General features: G+C 40.4%; 1 protein-coding gene across 2 annotated transcripts; it reads right to left on the bottom strand.

The window, feature by feature from the left end:
- Nucleotides 1–3,348, bottom strand: s100a10a (S100 calcium binding protein A10a). Of its 2 annotated transcripts, XM_015607411.3 has the most exons (4): nucleotides 3,191–3,299; nucleotides 2,816–2,865; nucleotides 1,304–1,462; nucleotides 1–324 (listed from the first exon to the last, which is right to left on the bottom strand). In XM_015607411.3, exons 3-4 carry the CDS (start codon nucleotides 1,442–1,444, stop codon nucleotides 160–162), a joined length of 306 nt encoding a protein of 101 aa, XP_015462897.1. In that variant the 5' UTR covers nucleotides 1,445–1,462; nucleotides 2,816–2,865; nucleotides 3,191–3,299; the 3' UTR covers nucleotides 1–159. The 2 variants fall into 2 exon arrangements, with proteins under 2 accessions (XP_015462897.1, XP_007230620.1); XM_007230558.4 differs by lacking the exon at nucleotides 2,816–2,865 and having other exon boundaries at nucleotides 3,191–3,348.
- Nucleotides 3,349–17,096: the final 13,748 nt, after the last annotated feature.

Raw genomic sequence — 17,096 nt, 5'->3', positions numbered from 1 at the left:
TTTTTCTTTCTCTTATTCTATTTTATTAACATAAAAACACACATACAAATTTCAGCTCCAGTTTCAAAGCAATTCATACAATTTTTCATTTTAACAGACAACATGATTATCATGTCATTTGAATATAAAAGAGTAAAACATTCCACGTTGTGCCACTGCTCATTTTCGGGTTCCTAGCTTCTTCAGGTGCAACTGATAACACTGCTCACAGGCGATGGACAGCCCCACCACTAAAGACACAAACTCCTCGAAGCTCACTTCTCCGTCTCGGTTTGTGTCCAGGTCCTTCATGATCTTGTCCACTGTAAATGGGTCCTTCTGAGACTGCAGGAAGAGAGACAGGGAAGAATCAAGTTTAGTTTATTCAGACTAATATCATACCAAAAAGAGCATGACAATCTTATAGAACCTGAAGGAAGCTCCACTACAGTATTTTTAGGTCATCTAATAGTAAAGCATATAGCAACTGGATACCAGTGCAAACTCACACAGATTCTCCATTCTTCCTCTGCTCTGTACTGGACCTGCTCTGAATCCCTCCTCTCATTATTATCAAGACTTGTTTTCTGTTTATTTGAAATTTAATTATCTTTACATTTACACGTATTTGAAATGCTTCTTAGCGAAGTATTGCACAAGTTTTTGCTGCAGAGTCTACACTTTCCTATGTGCAGGTTTCGTTCACTGTTTATCTATTTTTCTATATTAGTCTGGTGGATAGACTTCGGTAGACTATCTAATTTTCTAGGCAAAATTTTATTTGGATCATATACCACCTATCCTTCCCTCATCCCCCCTCCGAAAACTTGACCAAATGACCAACAATTTGGCCTAGCCCTGGACTATGCACTTCTCTTTAAATGGAGACTCTCAATGGGAAGGATACTGTCCAAAACGGGTTTTAATAAAAAAAATGTAAAATAAGACTTTGTTTACTGTTTGATGTAAAAGCCCCTGCATATAGAAGTCATGCTCATTTCATGGAATTGCATGGAACAGTGTGTACATTGATCAAGAAGTGTTACTTCTTGAGGACTGCTTGGGAACACCAGCAAATTGTGAGGTGTTATCTTGTGGGTGAAGTTGAACATTGGCTACTGTGCTCGAGGAGATGTGAATTATTGGCAATTTGTCATGCAAGGCAATGTGACCAGCGGACAGGATTTGTCCATGCAAATTTTCCACATTTAGTGTAGGAGACCATATTGAATGTTTTTTATTCTGTTTAGGTAGCAGTCTCCTTAGTGTTATGAGAAAGAAAGAGAGAGAGAGAGAGAGAGAGAGAGAGTCACTTGTTCCATACCTTGAGGAAGTTGGAAAGTTCATTCTCCATCAGTTCTCTGAGCTCGCGGCGGCTCAGAGTGTTGGTGTTTCCCTCTCGGGCAGCATATCGGTGGAACACCAGGATCAGAGACTCCATAGCCTTTTCCAGTTCTGACGGCATGGCTTCTGTAGTTCAACACTGTGTGTGTATAAGAAAGAGAGAGAGAATGAAAGAGAGCCCAAAACTTACTTCAACTCAAAGTTACTAAGAAGTAAATGACATCATCCACATTAAGAAAAATATGCTTGTTCATCACTGCTCTTGTGGTTACAACTGCCCTCTCCTTCAGCGAGTGTGTGTCACTCTCCACATGAAAAAAGCTCTTTTTCCCCTGCTGGAATGACTGTGTGCACACTTGATGAGTAATGCCCATAAGAATAAACATGGAAAACACATTCAGGCAAGCAAGAACACACACACAGACACACATTCCCAGTCACATTGGCAATTACACCCAATTAAATGGCTTAAACAGTAGAGAGATTAAGCTGGGTAAGTGGAAAATGAAAAGGAACCGTCCTGATGATTTTTATGCTAGAGAGTGCTCCCCAAGCTAATTATAAATGACTGGAAAAATGTAGTGTTGACTTGGAAAGGAGAAAAAAATAGGAAAAAAAAAAGAAGTGGGAGAGAGGATGGAGACGGCACCACAGTGAACGTATCATATTTTTTAGGTGGTTCTTGGAACAGGCCCAAGATTGGCCACTCCTTAGCAATATCTGGAGGAGAAGCCAGAAGAGCAAGGATGTGCTTTAACAGTCAAACTGATTTGTTTCAAACGAAAAAACATAGACAAAATTTGTGCTAGTTTTAATTATTAATGTATAGGCTTAATAATTAGTATCATGACTGTGTAAATGGAAAATTACTTATTTAATGTGTTTGCACCCCCCCAAGAAAATAAAATTACACCGACACACACACACACACACATACACACACACACACACACACACACACACACAGACACTGTTGAGTTCATACCATCACTGTCCAGTAAAAAACAAGTTTCTCCATTTTTGCAGATTTTTAGTTTACTAAATAATTTGAACAGAAAAACTGTCCCTTACACTGTGCCAAAATGTCTTGATGAATAGAAATACTTCAATATGTGAAATAAACATTAACTTCTATTGAAAGTTTAGAAGTTTTTTTTCCTCTCTCCTGTAAAGTTGCTGTTTTGGAGATACTTGTTTTTTATTGGACAGCAACGATATACATCACTGAATCTGGTGAATTTAAAAGGATAAAAATGAAAGCAGGCTGGTCCTTGTTTTCTTTTTAAATTTGATACTGCATTGTGACTGCATTTGATTGCACTAAATATGCATTAAATTAACATTATACATATATAGAGACAACTTTCATCCAGACTTTGTTAGCCATAAAGAGACATAAAGAGCACAGAACGTCAACACTATAACAATGAATGTTAAATTAACAAATTAAAGTGCTGTGCAAAGGTATCAAATTATTAAAGTAAAAATTCACCTCAGGATTTTTACTTGCCACCTCTAATGAACAGCAGACTCAAACCAGCACTGTAAGAGTGAATGAACTATGTTAATGTTCAGTTAATGAATTACTGGAGGATTAAATTCAGAGATGTAGATTCTGTAGCTAATACTTTTACAAAACCTACAGTTTAGTCAATAGTAAACAGTGTTAAGTCGTGTTTAGACTAACATGCCTCACTGAAGGACAGACAGTCTGTAGTGTCTGTTTAATCCCTGTGATATAACTGTATATCTAACTGTCCTCACAGAGTAACAGAGTGCTCTGATACTGTATTTAAACTATATTTACTCTATATCCTGCAGTTAAAACTGTCAGTAAGAGATATAAAGCAGAGAGGTCAGGTCTTACCGGGCAGGAGGAGTGAGAGGAGAGGAGCTGGGCTGAAGCTGGAAGGAGCAGAGCTGAGAGCTGTGAGCTGAGAGCAGCGATGATGGTAGCAGAGTGCAGAGCTTCAGACTTCGCTCGAGACTTTCTACCTAGACCACGCCCTTCCGCCCAGCGGCGCGAGGGGCAGAGGGTGATGAGTTATCACAGTTGAGCAATGTGATGATTAGCCTGCCATGGTATCCAGGGCAACGCTGAGTCCAGGGAGTGTGTGTGTGTGTGTGTGTGTGTGCTATTACTAATCAGTAAGGGAAAGATTCCTCCCAGTGGAAACAGTCCAGCACAGAGTGGAGATCCTGCTAATGCTAACCATACACTACACGGCTTTAAAAACACTATGAAAAGACTTTAATAGACTTAAGTCTGACACCCTCTCAAAATTAAAGACTAGTCACAGACTTTTTAACATATCAAACATCACAACTTACCCTCTAACCAGCACAGTGACATTATTCTGATATCAAAGTTCAGCAATTAATTCATTTAGAAAAAAAAGTAAGCATTCAGGCTAACACGCTCCAATCTTTACTACTGAGTTTGGCTGTTCGTTAGCATTAAGTCGCTAGCTGCATTCTGGTGTTCTGAGGTCAGTAACTAAAGACTGGAGTGAGCGATAGACATAATCCACAAATCATATCAATCACCAGAACCTACTAATCTAACCAGCACAGTGCCTTCCATCTGTTATCAAACAACAGCCATTAATTTAGCTGGGACAACAGCATTGGCAGTTAACTGTTAGCAATCATCATTAATCTGTTATTATTCTGGTAGCAAATTATAATATAACATGCTAAAATAGTAAAGAACAATCCATGTTTTATTGTGCGTGGACTTTACAAAGTAAACCTTTGATCAAAATATGATCACATATCAAAATTCCGTTCATATTTTTAGCTCATTGTTAAGCATTTTTAGCAGGGATGGTATATTTTATTATTACAGAGCAACATTAACAAATTTTAAAAAATAAAGTTGTAACATTGGAAGATTGAAGTTGTAATAATCCATAAAAGTCGTTATATAACAAGAATAAAGTCAAAATAACTTTATTATGACTTTATTCTTGTAATGCATGTAATAACTTTGACATACATATCATGCTTTACAGTTTATACAATCTTAATATTTTTTATATTAATAGACAGTCATCCAGCATCAGTAAAATGTTTATTTCCTTTGCTCATGACTGGAATTGACTGTATTTATGTTCCTTTGATCACAATAACCAAACAAAAGGCAGCGAAACAGCTCCGTGAAGCAGTGTACACACTGCCGACATTGGAAGTGTCTCGTGACGGAGAAGCTGAAGGCTAGGCTACCAGTAAAGATGCCACCACGTCAAAATCTGAACACTGTATTAGCTAACTGTAACATTAGCATCAATATGCAGCAGGGATATATGTAGTTCCCTGGTGGTAATCACAGCAGCCCTGTAACAGATCATGAGCAGATAATGCTCCTTTCTCAGAGCTTCATAAACAAGTAGTAAGAATGGCCATAATACTCCTGAAAAAATAAATAAATAAAAAAACGCTGTTAGCTATATTCCCACTGCAAACCAAATTAAAACGTACTAAAATAATAAAGAACATTTAATATTTTATTTTATTTAGACTTTAAAAAGTAAATCTTTGGACAAAATGCTAAATTAGATTTTCTGGCAGGTCATGGTGATCAAGGTTAGTCAGACTGCTTGTCTAGCTTGTTCTGGTCGATCATGTAGCTGATTAAACCATTCATCTCAAACCAAAACATACCCAATGCTGGTCAAGAGCTCGACTGGTTAACCATTTGATCCAATTTGGCTGGCCAAGCTGTTTTTCCAGCAGCGCCTGCTTAAACAGATCAGCTAAAACTACCTACTACATCGGATTTCCACCAACATAAAAAAAACTCTGTATAATTACATGGTTACGATAGAAACAAGTTATTCAGAGTGGTGTGGTGTTGAATTCTCCATTCTGGAGAACCTTACACAATTTCCTAGTGGAAGGGAATGGAAGGAATTTAAAAGGGAATTGTTACAACCATTTTTCAAAATGTCTAAATAATTTATTATTAGGGATGTAATTACATGCCCAGTTAGATTTGGATTAATTAATCTAGAGGAGTTTGAACTTTAATAAAATTTATGTATTTTCAGAGATAAATGACCACAGGATGAGCGAGTTTTCCTGCTGAAAAATTCAGCTCAAGATCAGCTTTTAAAGTAATTATTGATGGCCAGGGTGCTTAAAAAGCTGGTCATCCAGATGAAAACATACATTAGCTAGAGTTTTTACTGGTTCTTGGCCAGCATTATGTGTGTTAAATTTGATTCTAGCCATGCCTGGTGATGCTGATTATCCAGGCTGGTGATGGTGGTCATGCTTGGCCAGGTTGATTAAGCTTGTAATTCATCCAATTTCAAACAGCCAAACTCGGCTTAACCAATTTGAGCTAAACAGGTAAACTAGTGTTACAAACTTGAGCTAAAAAAGGTAACTCAGCTTAACCAATTTGACTAACTCGATCTGGCCAGGCTGTTTTTTGTTTTAGCAGGGGTGGTATCATCCATCATATCGTAGGATGGCGTCAAGGTTCAATCCGGTCCAAGAAAACAGTTAAGTAACTCTAACAAATCATTTTTATTCCAGGTTTTGGAAAGTGTTAAATATTAAGTGGAGTATTTCTGATGAATGTGCTCACTAGGGAATAAATAGTCTGTATCATTGGCCAAAGATCTTTGTGTTTAGTGTCACAGGATATATGCCTAGAAAATTACAGAGGTGTGCATCCTGACCATACCTATAAAACCACAGAATAGTTTCTGTAAAAGAGAAAATGATCCAGGACCCCATATAAGGAAATTTAGAAATGACAGATTTTAAATTGTATTTCGTTGATGGGTACAGTGGGAACAGTGGGAGTTATCATATGTACATTTGTATAATACATAGAACAACAGATGAATGTTGAAAAAATATTTAGTAATCTAATAGAAAGTGTATGATCTTTATGGTATAATTGTGGACGTGGACAGAAAGGTGTATTGTTGTACATTTTCATTGCTGGTTTTAAATACAATACAGCAGAAACAACAATCATAAAAAATAATATTGTACAGTATTTATAAAGTATTTTTATCCTTAAACAAAAGGTACTGTATTGGACACACTTTCTAGGGTACCATCCACCCCAGTGACAGTCGGCTAGTTATAAATGCTAGAAAAGTTACTAAAAATAGGCCTAAATTACTAGTCATCCTTAATTGAAAATAAATTTATTCCTAAGTCCAGTTATGCAGTTTTCACAAAGATTTGGACATTCATTAATGTTTATTTGGGTTTTGACATTCATCAATGTACAGTATTTGTAATTTTATTTAATGTATAAGGTATAGTGTAAAGAGTGAAAAAGTGACCTGTGAACAATTATGTGGTTTAAAAACATATCTTGAAACTGATATTAACTTTTTTCTAAGACTTTTCTTAAGAATTGGAAAAAAAGATTTTGGTGATGGAAAACCAGTCATACTATACTAAGATGATGATGTGCAGTACACCCTGCCAAGACAAATCTTGGCCATGATTCAATGCTGTTTTCATAACATGCATCACCAGCTTCACCTCATCACTAGAAAGTGCATCATACCTGTATTACACAAGCGGGTACTCACTCTACAATGGGAGGAGGGGACAGTTTTTGAATGAACACATTGACCCTCTACCATTTTAGCCTCCAAGGGTTAGCGATCAGCTTGCCATTCTTTTTTTCTTGTTAGCTGTGTAGCTTTTTGCTTTCTAGTACAATAAAGGCATTTAAGGTAATTTTTTTCATGTAGTGAAAAAGCTTTATCCATTATTAGTTTTAAGGCTGAAAAAAGAAACCTCTCTTATTTCTGCTGCCAAGTTTTGAACACCAGTATGTTTACAGACTCCTTCTGAAGGGTCATATTAATCAACTTCACTTCAGCGTCACTATCAGCTGTAAGATGGTGTTAAAGATTCCCCTGAGGGAAAATAATGCAGCCAAGTGACCAAATGGGCTTGTTACAACCAGCATCAAGAAAACTGGCTTTTGTTCAAAATGTTTCACTCCATTACGACCTGTCTAAAAACTGTGTGAACGTCACTGTGTAAACGTGGGACTGGCCTACAATGAATATTACATTTGTTTAAAATGTAATATTCCCAAACAGTAATGTTCCTTATTATTTAGACTATTATAATAGTTCTATTTTCATAATTTGGTGTCAACTTCAACAGACTATTTGATAATCTGGAGTTAGGGCGACTGGACATACACAGAACAGACAATTTATTCTCCTTCCCCGTTTATTTTGAATGCCAAGTTCAAGGTCAATAAAAAATGGTAAAGTAATAGTTCTTCTTCTTTAGGCTATTCACAGTGTAATAGTTCTTTTTTTATAATTTGGTGTCAACTTTAACAGACTGTTTGATAATCTGGAGTTAGGGCAACTGGACATACGCAGAACAATCAATTTATTCTCAATGTATATTCATTAAATGCCAAACTCGTATTGCTCTGCCCAATTCCGCATATCATAGATAGTTTGACTTTTTTAAGGTGGACAGGAAAATCTGATAATTCCTATTCTATTCGCATGACTGTGGTTACCACTGTCTACCATATGTAAAGTATGTACAATGACAATGCAAAAATGAATATTTAAATGATGTTATGTAATAACAAAAGTTTGGGAGAAGGACCATGCCCGAACTCTACGTTTTAACTCCACCCTGTATCAATCAACCGTCCTATAAATACCTCCCCTAACTAACTACCTCTCGTGACGAAACTTCGCAACGATCGAATTTGACGCACTCACCTGCCAGCATTTGCTCGCTCCCTATGGATCTCCAACTCACAGCCTCCGATGAGGACCTCTTCCCTCCCAGCCAGCCTGTCTCTGCTCCTGCTCCCTCTCGCCGGGCTCATCGCTTGAGGTCTGTCGTCTCCATTCCGGCTACTCCTGGTTCTACTCCTGGTTCTACCCATTCTTCCTCCCGAGCTGGTCGTCCTCACCAACGCACCCCCGGATCTCAGCGCTCCCGCCGCTCTTCTCCTCCTTCCCCTACTCCTCCTGGTCGGGCTCCCCGCTCTGGGCGCCCGGCTTCCTTAGCCGGCCCCGCACCCCCTTCCCCGGCCGAGCACCTCTCTTCTGGTAAATCCCAGCCTCCTCGCATGTCCGATTGGACTGTTGTTAAGTTACAGCGGGTTTTGAAGGACCGCGGCGTCCCTTTCCCCCGTTCTGCTCCTAAAGCGGAACTTTTTTCGCTCTATCTCTCCTCGTTGGGTGGAAAACAGCACGCAGGAGCCGCACCGGCGTCGCGGTCCGATGACGTCACCCGCTCAACTCACACACCCTCCACCTGCTTTGGCCTCAGCGCCTCCTCCTCTGGGCCCCGAACCCCTCCCCTTCTCCTCTGCCTCCTTCTCTCCTTCATTGCCGATCCCGGCTGTTTTCTCTCGTCTCTCTCCTTCCCCCCCGCTTCCTCCATTCGTCCAACCCCCTCCCTCAATCGTCCAACCCCCTCCCTCGATCGTCCAACCCCCTCCCTCGATCGTCCAACCCCCTCCCTCGATCGTCCAACCCCCTCCCTCGATCATCCAACCCCCCCTCCCTCAGCTGTCCAACCCCCTCCCTCAGTCGTCCAACCCCTTCCCTCAATCATCCTTCGACCCTCCCCTTTACTTCGCTTCTGCCGTTCCCCAACCGGTGTGTTCCAGCCAGCCTTTCCCATTCTCTCACTCTATGCCAGTCCAGCCTCTCCCCTCCACTTCTATCCCTGTTCCCCCCAGTCTGCAGCACTCGCCGCGCCCATCACCGGAGCTCCGTGCTCTTCATTCTCCTTGTCTACGGCACCGCCTGTTGCCCCCCCGGCCAACGCACGGATGTTGAACCCTCCCCTGGTCTCCTCCTCTCTGCAGAACCGCATTCTTCAAGGTGCGGATGTCGATCTTTCCTCCCTACTTCTCCCCTCCACTTCTTCTGCTCCCTGTGTCATCGACACCGGTGACATCTCGCTTACATTGCATCAACCAGGCCCCCGCGTCTCCAAAATCCTCTCTGCAGCCGAATTCGCCTTTGCCTTCTCCATCTTCAGGGATGTCATCTGTTCGGCTTTTCCATCACGTCGCCAGGAATTGGACGACTATCTGTCCTTGATTTTGGATATGGCTATCTGTTTTGGAGGCTCTGGTTTCTACGAATATCACCGCCTCTTCTCAGCCCGCGCCGCAGCTCGTCTTCAACAGTGGAACCTTGCTACATTCTGGGGCGCCCCAGACCTGGAACTTTATTGCCACGTTTTCGCGGGACGTAGCTCACTCTCCTGCTCCGCGTGTGGCGGCCCCTCTCACCCTGCTTCTGTTTGTTCCCAGGCAGCCTCCACCGCCCGGTTTGCGGTTTCTCTTCACCCCGGTCATCGTACCGGCTCTCGCCGCTGACCTGTCTGCTCACTCTGACACCTCCTTCGTTTGCAGCCTCCTGGACGGCTTTCTCTTTGGCTTTTACCCCGGTCTCGTCGCCTCGCCGAGCTCTTCTCTCACCTGTCCTAACCTCCTTTCCGCTCTGGCCGAGCCCAATGTCATGTCTTCCCTTCCCTTTGACTCACCTTCCTCGCCCCCCTCGCGGGGCCTTGACGCCGTGACCAGCACTTTCACTCGTCTCGGAGTCCCGATTTCGGAGGAGAAGACCGTGGGTCCCGCCACGTCTCTGGAGTTCCTCGGGATCATTCTCGACTCCGCTTCCTTCCAAGCTTCTCTTCCTCAGGAAAAGCTTAATCGCGTCACTTCTTTCATCTCCGACTTTCTCAGTTTTCCCACCCGTACTAAGCAGCAACTTCTTTCCCTGCTCGGCCACTTTAATTACGCTACCCAAATCATACCTCAGGGTCGTTCTTTCATCTCCCATCTCCTTCGCTTGTCTTCTTCTGTCCGATCCCTCCACCATTTCGTCACGCTCGACGAATACTGCACGTCGGAGCTCCGTTTCTGGCTCTCTCTCCTCCGCCACTGGAACGGGATCTCCTTTTCTATGCCGACGCAGTTTCCAGCCCTTCTGATGTTCAGCTGTTCACTGATGCTGCACCTTCCTCTGGTTTCGGTGGCTATTACGGCGGACGCTGGTTCGCCTCTGCCTGGCCGGAGCAATTCGTCCGCTCCGCTGCGCACCTGCGCGATTCTTCTACGCTCTGGGAGATTTATCCTATAGTCGTCGCTGCCCTCCTTTGGGGACATGAATGGTCAGCTAAATCAACAAAAGTCGACCAAAATCGCTAGAAATAATGCCTTTTATCCGTCGCCTCACTTGGCACTCCATTAAGCATCAGTTTATAATTAAAGCTGTCCACATCCCAGGTTTATCCAACTCTATTGCTGACTCTCTTTCTCGCTTTCAATTTCAGAAATTCAGATCCTTGGCTCCGCATGCAGACTGCAACCCAACACCGGTACCTCCATTTTCACTAACTACACTACACCTAACCCCTGTCTGAATGAACTAATCCTCCAAGCACAACAAACCATCCTTTCAGCCGTTTCCCCACAGACACTCTCTACTTACTGGTCAAGCTGGAAAGCATACAAAAATTTCCACTCCACACATAATATATCTTTCCCTTCTCATCATCCATCCGTAATAGCAGCTTATATTACTTTCATTCACACTCAACATTCAGCCCGTTCCTCATCACTCAGAGTCCATCTGGCAGCTATCAATTTTTTCACTAAACTAATTACCCTTCCTCTAATCACCCTCAAATTTCCCTTCTCCTGAAAGGAATCCAAAAATCAGAAACTCCATCCTCACAACAACGAGCTCCCATCTCACCAGAAATCCTCCATCGTTGCATTCAAACCCTCAGATCAGGCTTTTACCCTCCGACAACATCCTCCACGCTCCAATCGCTATTTCTCCTGGCATACTTCGGATTCCTCAGATGCTCAGAATTCACTTCACTTAAAATCTCCCAGAACTCCTTTTCATACCCCCTCATATCAGATCTCAGCATCCTGGACTCGGATACTCTCACCTTTAAAATCAAGCGAAGCAAAACTGACCAACTTGGCAAAACCACGATCCTCCATCTGTTTAAACTTGACTCACCCCTCAGCCCGTACGAACCACTCGTCCACCACCTAAATCTCCGGCTCTCTCAACAAGCATCACCTTCAGATCCTCTGTTCACTACGGAATCTGGTAGTATAATCACAAGGCACTGGTTCCACACACATTTCCGCCCCATCCTTTCAGTCAACGGTTACTCACCAGACCAATTCTCCGCGCCCCTCATTCCGCATCGGTGCAGCATCCAACGTCTCCAGACAAGGAATCCCCGAGCATGTCATCAAGCTTCTCGGACGGTGGTCTTCTCAGGCGTACCACTTATACATCCGTTCCAAACCAGACGATTTGAGACAGGCTCATCTCAAACTAGCTTCATTATAAGCTCCATATTTTGGGGATATAACTGCACGCTTCTTCAGCACGCAGTTCAGAACTCCAGCCCAAATTTCCCCGAGTTCCCTCCCCTTTTTCTTCCTCCTTTTCTACTTCTATCAGGCGTGGTCCGCACTTAGCAAAATGATGTTATGTAATAACAAAAGTTTGGGAGAAGGACCACGCCCGAACTCTACGTTCTAACTCCACCCCGTATCAATCAACCGTCCTATAAATACCTCCCCTAACTAACTACCTCTTGTGACGAAACTTCGCAACCCACCTCCTCCCCAACAACCCCCTTTTTTCTACTCTTCCACTTCTCATTAAATAAAAGGGGGGGATATAACTGCACGCTTCTTCAGCACGCAGTTCAGAACTCCAGCCCAAATTTCCCCGAGTTCCCTCCCCTTTTTCTTCCTCCTTTTCTACTTCTATCAGGCGTGGTCCGCACTTAGCAAAAGATGAGTTAGGGTGCTTTCACACCTGAAACTCCGGACCGTGGTCGGAACCAAAGTTCATGTGTTTGCTAGATTGTATATATTTGGTCCGCTTATTTTTGTTTTCACACTGCAGTTTAGAGAGTGCACCAAAAATTTTGTGCTATACTCCTACATCCTTTAATCATCACTAACGTATCGATTTGTTTTCCTTAACTTGACGCTGATTGGTTTTTAGAAGGACATGCGTCTGACGTTGGCGTGTTGACAATTCAGCGGGTGGTTCATTCGGTGGAAAGCCTTTCCGGGATAAGGATAAAATGAATGAACAGATTCATTTCGACTCCAAAGTAGTGCAGCTATTATGTTTTTATACCAGCAGCAGCAACTTCAGGCTCTCAGTACTCTAGGTTAGTTCAAATTCGCCGAGCGAACGTGCTTGTCCTGAAGTAACTGTATCCACGGCTCATTTATCCTGCTTTTCCGGTTATTTTGAGAGGGTACTGACTGCAGCCTGCAGGAAGGCGGAGTTGGACGTCCACGTCCAGTGCGTCCAGCCCCGCCCACTTTGTTAGCATCATGCCGCCCAGTCCTGCCAACTTTGTCAGCATCATGTCTTAGCTCCGCCTCTGAACGGAAGTAAACAATGTACAGAGCAGCTAGCGGACTTTAAATATAATGTGCCGCGTCGTCCGGCTTAAATACTGTGTATACACTACAAGCTTGCGAGACTGACGAGGCGTGGCGTGCTGTCAGTAGTAGTTGTTTATTTTCTTCTTCTGCTGCTGTTGTTGAGGAACGCCTGCTCAGCTTCCTGTAATTGGTCCGAAAGTTCGAACCATCCTGAAAAGCGCTTTCACACTGCAGGTGAACCGGACCATGGTTCAGAAGATCCGGACCGAGACCACCTCTCTTAGTCGGACCAAAATCTGGTCCTTTGGTCCGGACCGTGGTTCGCGGCCCCTTATCTGCTACTTTGGTTCGGACCAAACTGAAAAGTCCGAAAGTCCGGACCAAACGAGGCAGGTGTGAAAGCACCCTTATTGAGCAGCCTTCATGTCCTCCTCAGAGATTCCTACTCTAGAAACTGTAAGCACAGTGTGATTTTTCGTTCAAGTTGTTTTGGTTAGAAACATCATTAGCACCATGGTAAATCTTTATTTTTCTCTCATAAAAAAGTTGGGATGAAAGCATCTTTGTTGCTTTTCTCATTTTCACTATTAGCATATTATTTACTAGTGTGGTATAACTATCCCTGACAAACAGTTCACTACTGTAAACTGTGCATCACCCCTGTGCAGCATATGCAGTGTCTGGATAAAATACAGTCAGATTTACAGTTCATATTTCAAACAGCGCCAACACACTGTAAACAGGACACCGTTCCTCTGACAGAAAATCCCGCACACAGAGTCACAGTTATCATCACAGCGCTCACTCTTTCCCTGTAATAAGGCCTGTGGAGACCTTTGTGCAGATGTTTGTGGAGTACTGTAATTTAACACTGAGTCCACAGAAGCACGTTGTCCAAACAAAATTTAGGTCATATTTTAATGAATGGTTAAATTTTCTACACCATATTTCTTCCAGATGACGGTGTATGTCGTCCCTTTCTGCATATACTGTAGACCTTCTGCAAAACATCCTAAAATCAGTGGTGGATAAAATATCTTTACTTGTGTGAAAGTTAAAATGAATAATGTTTGAATGTATGAATACAATTTAGAATTGCAGATGTGAGGCAGGGCTAGATAACTATATTATAGTTTGGATAAAATGTTGTGAGAAATAATTGCGATAAACAAATTATTGTTATTTTAAGAGCATTTTATGACACTGATATAATAATAAAATAGCATAATTATGCATTTACACCAAGTAATGAACTTTTATTTTTTAAGAATATTAAAATTGAAATAAAACATTTTTTTAATTTTAAAAATTAAACCGCTGTTTTTCAAAGCCAACATTTTGGTCCAGCCATTCACAGGAAAGTCCACTTCTTACTAAGAAAAGCATAATAGGACATAATTGCTGTGTAAAAGTCTGTATATTGTACAACAGGTTGATAATAAAATTATAGTGAGTATTTATCATATTTATCTTATGCAAATAAAGTAAAATCAAACAAAATCTGGTTTATTGTTGACATACCGGCTCATTAACATTTGTAGATAGTCCTCGATAATTATAGCTATTGAGATTGTTCAAATATATTGTAATAATGTAAGTATTGTAATGTGAATTGGTTTGCCATGGTACAGCATGTGTATCTTCAAAGCAAACTCTTAAGATGGCAACAGTATATGAACAAGCATTGTCCATCTTATCCAGTCTAAACTTTTTGGTAATGTAATGTTTTTTTTTATTTATTATTGTTTATTTTATTTTGAATAGCATTGCACCTAACAGATAGGGGCTTTTATCTGTTTTTGCAAATTAAAATGTTACCAGCTAAAAAGCTAAATGTTAAAGCAGGAGCTTCGATCCTTTAAATCTAAAAATGTTCTTACTGAAACATGCAAGTCTGTACAGCTGCTTCCCTCTGCTGGACAAGAGAGGAACTGAAATAAAATGCAGGGGTGGATTCATATTTAACAGTTGAGCAGACAAGACATAAAATAGCTTAGCTATACTGTCTTTTTAACGAAAGAATAGTCAAAATAAATAAAAGTAAAACACTAGATGTTTTCCATTTTTCATACTTTACCGCCTTTTTTATTTGGGGTTATATTAAAAATATCTATTTGTTTTGTCAACAAAAATAACAAAATCTATCTTGTGTGAAATGCAGCATATTTAGCAGTTTACATTAGGACTGGGCAAAATGACTAAACCTCATACTCATATCCTGAGTTTCTTAAGAGAAATATGATACAATATAATAAAAGCCATAACAAAATATAATGTTAAAAAAACAATTTGTATTTATAACAGTAACGCCCAAAAAATAGCAAGCTGTATATTTCAATGGCAAATAACTTTATATTTAATTTATATATTAAAAAAAAACATACAATCAGACAATTTTACTTTTCCTGGTATTTCACTTATTCAACACATGATTCCCCATGTTGCATGAATTTATTTTTATGCTTTTTACTGCAACACTTTCTTAGTAAATGATAGAAACTGAGTGAAGTATACGGTTACACAGCATTTTAAGTCAATATAGCTCTTATTTAAGTCAGCACCGATATGTGCCAGCATTTTACAACTGTAGTCTGGGACGTCCGCCAGCACTGCATATGATTAGCTAAATATTGCCTGCTTGCACTAAATCACTAAAGGGGTGTTGGTATCTGGTGACACTGTAAAGACTGGTTAAATTCAAAACTGCATACTACTACTGCTATGTTAAAGTGCAGCTGCTGCATGGATATATGCAGCAATGATTCTCACAGTCACCTCAATCCAAGCGGTGCCTTAACTAATTAGATTATAGACTTTTTAATTCCTTTTTACATATTTTCCTCAGGTAGTCTCTGTATTTAGCCTTAAAATGTTTGCTATTTTGCTAGTTGTGTGCAATTTTTGCAGCATAAGCAAAAAAAAAGAAACAGGATTGTTCTGGATTGTGTGGATTGGTTTGATCATATTTTTTTTATTAAACAAGCCAGAGAATAATAAATCTTGGAATTAATTATGGTGATATTTTGGAGCCTCTTGCAGTGAGACTCTCGTTCCATGCATTAGCTTCTCGTTTCCACGCCTTAATAAGTTGTGTCCATGTGTTATTTTTTTAAACATGATGTCCCCTTAGGGGCTCCATGGACAACAGTGCTTGAGGTTTGTGTTTTTTTTATTTTGATGTACTGAATATGTCACTTGCATTTCCAATGCCAAACTGCTTAATAATGTGTTTTCCTTTTATGATTTTTTATTAAATTATTCTAAATGTTCAATATCCATTGCATCAAAAGAGATAGATATCACTAGCGTTTTTTATGTTAATACTTTCTGTCGCGTTTTTGTTATGACATTACTTGTGTTTATGAATGCATACGAATTCACAATAATGTCTTATTTTTCAGTAAAAAAAATTGTCTGGCACACTTTAAGAAAAAAAAATATTGTTTAAGTTTAAAATTGTACTTACATAGAGACCAATTGTATTATTCCGTTTCAAAGCTGTCTGTGAGTAAATATTCAGCGCACATGCGCAATAGCTGAGTCGCACCCCAAGTACGAGTGTTTGTTGTTGGCTTCTGTGAGAAGTTTGAATCAGATTCACTGAACCGATTCTTTTCAACCGTCAGTTTAAATGAGAATCAGCGTGTGTTCCCACGACTCGTTGATCTACAAGTCAGTTTGATCAGTTTGGCTCACATTATTCACATTAACATTCTTGCTTATTCGTCTGACTGTTTTTTTTCACTCTGAATCACTGTAAACGATTCAAATCTATTTAATCTATTAATCAAACAGTTAATATTAAATTAAATTAATATGCAACACTCTTATTTAACAATCTGGCACAGTGTTGCCCTCAAGCAACAAACCAAATTAGTGGTTGTTACTCCATACAATTATACTCCGCTCCCCATTTTTTACACCATGTATTTTTTTTACGTAATTTTTATTATAATGTAATATATATGTCCAACACAATAATACGTACAATGGGGTCATAAATAAACATATGTATGTGTGCAAGAATATAAAGAGCGTGTAAAGTGTTCCATCTGATTCAAATGATTAGTTGGTCAAAACAGAATAGTAAAAATAAAAACATGTATGTTTAATATATAATTTTTTCTCCTGAAAAAATATCATTCATGCCATAAAGGGTTAAAAATGAAAATTAATTAGTTTTTTTGTGAGTTTGCTACCCCTGTAAGGTTGAAACAATAGCCAGAACGACACCGGTATGATTTAAATCTAATTAGAAATAATGCTATAGTGGGTACATGACACACAGTATAGCTATGGAATAATGAGGTGGTGGTATTGGTGGCCACACATGAAATTCTGCTTAGAG

Source organism: Astyanax mexicanus, chromosome 3 (assembly GCF_023375975.1).
Source record: "Astyanax mexicanus isolate ESR-SI-001 chromosome 3, AstMex3_surface, whole genome shotgun sequence".
In the NCBI taxonomy this organism is placed as follows: Eukaryota; Metazoa; Chordata; class Actinopteri; order Characiformes; family Acestrorhamphidae; genus Astyanax; species Astyanax mexicanus.
The sequence above is the reverse complement of the archived record's forward strand: the minus strand, read 5'-3'. Positions and strand labels throughout refer to the sequence as shown.

Coding starts and splice junctions, on each gene's coding strand:
- s100a10a (XM_007230558.4), bottom strand. CDS start 1,444: ATGCCGTCAGAACTGGAAAAGGCTATGGAGTCTCTGATCCTGGTGTTC. Junction 325..1,303: donor AACTTTCCAACTTCCTCAAG/GTATGGAACAAG, acceptor CTCTTCCTGCAG/TCTCAGAAGGACCCATTTAC.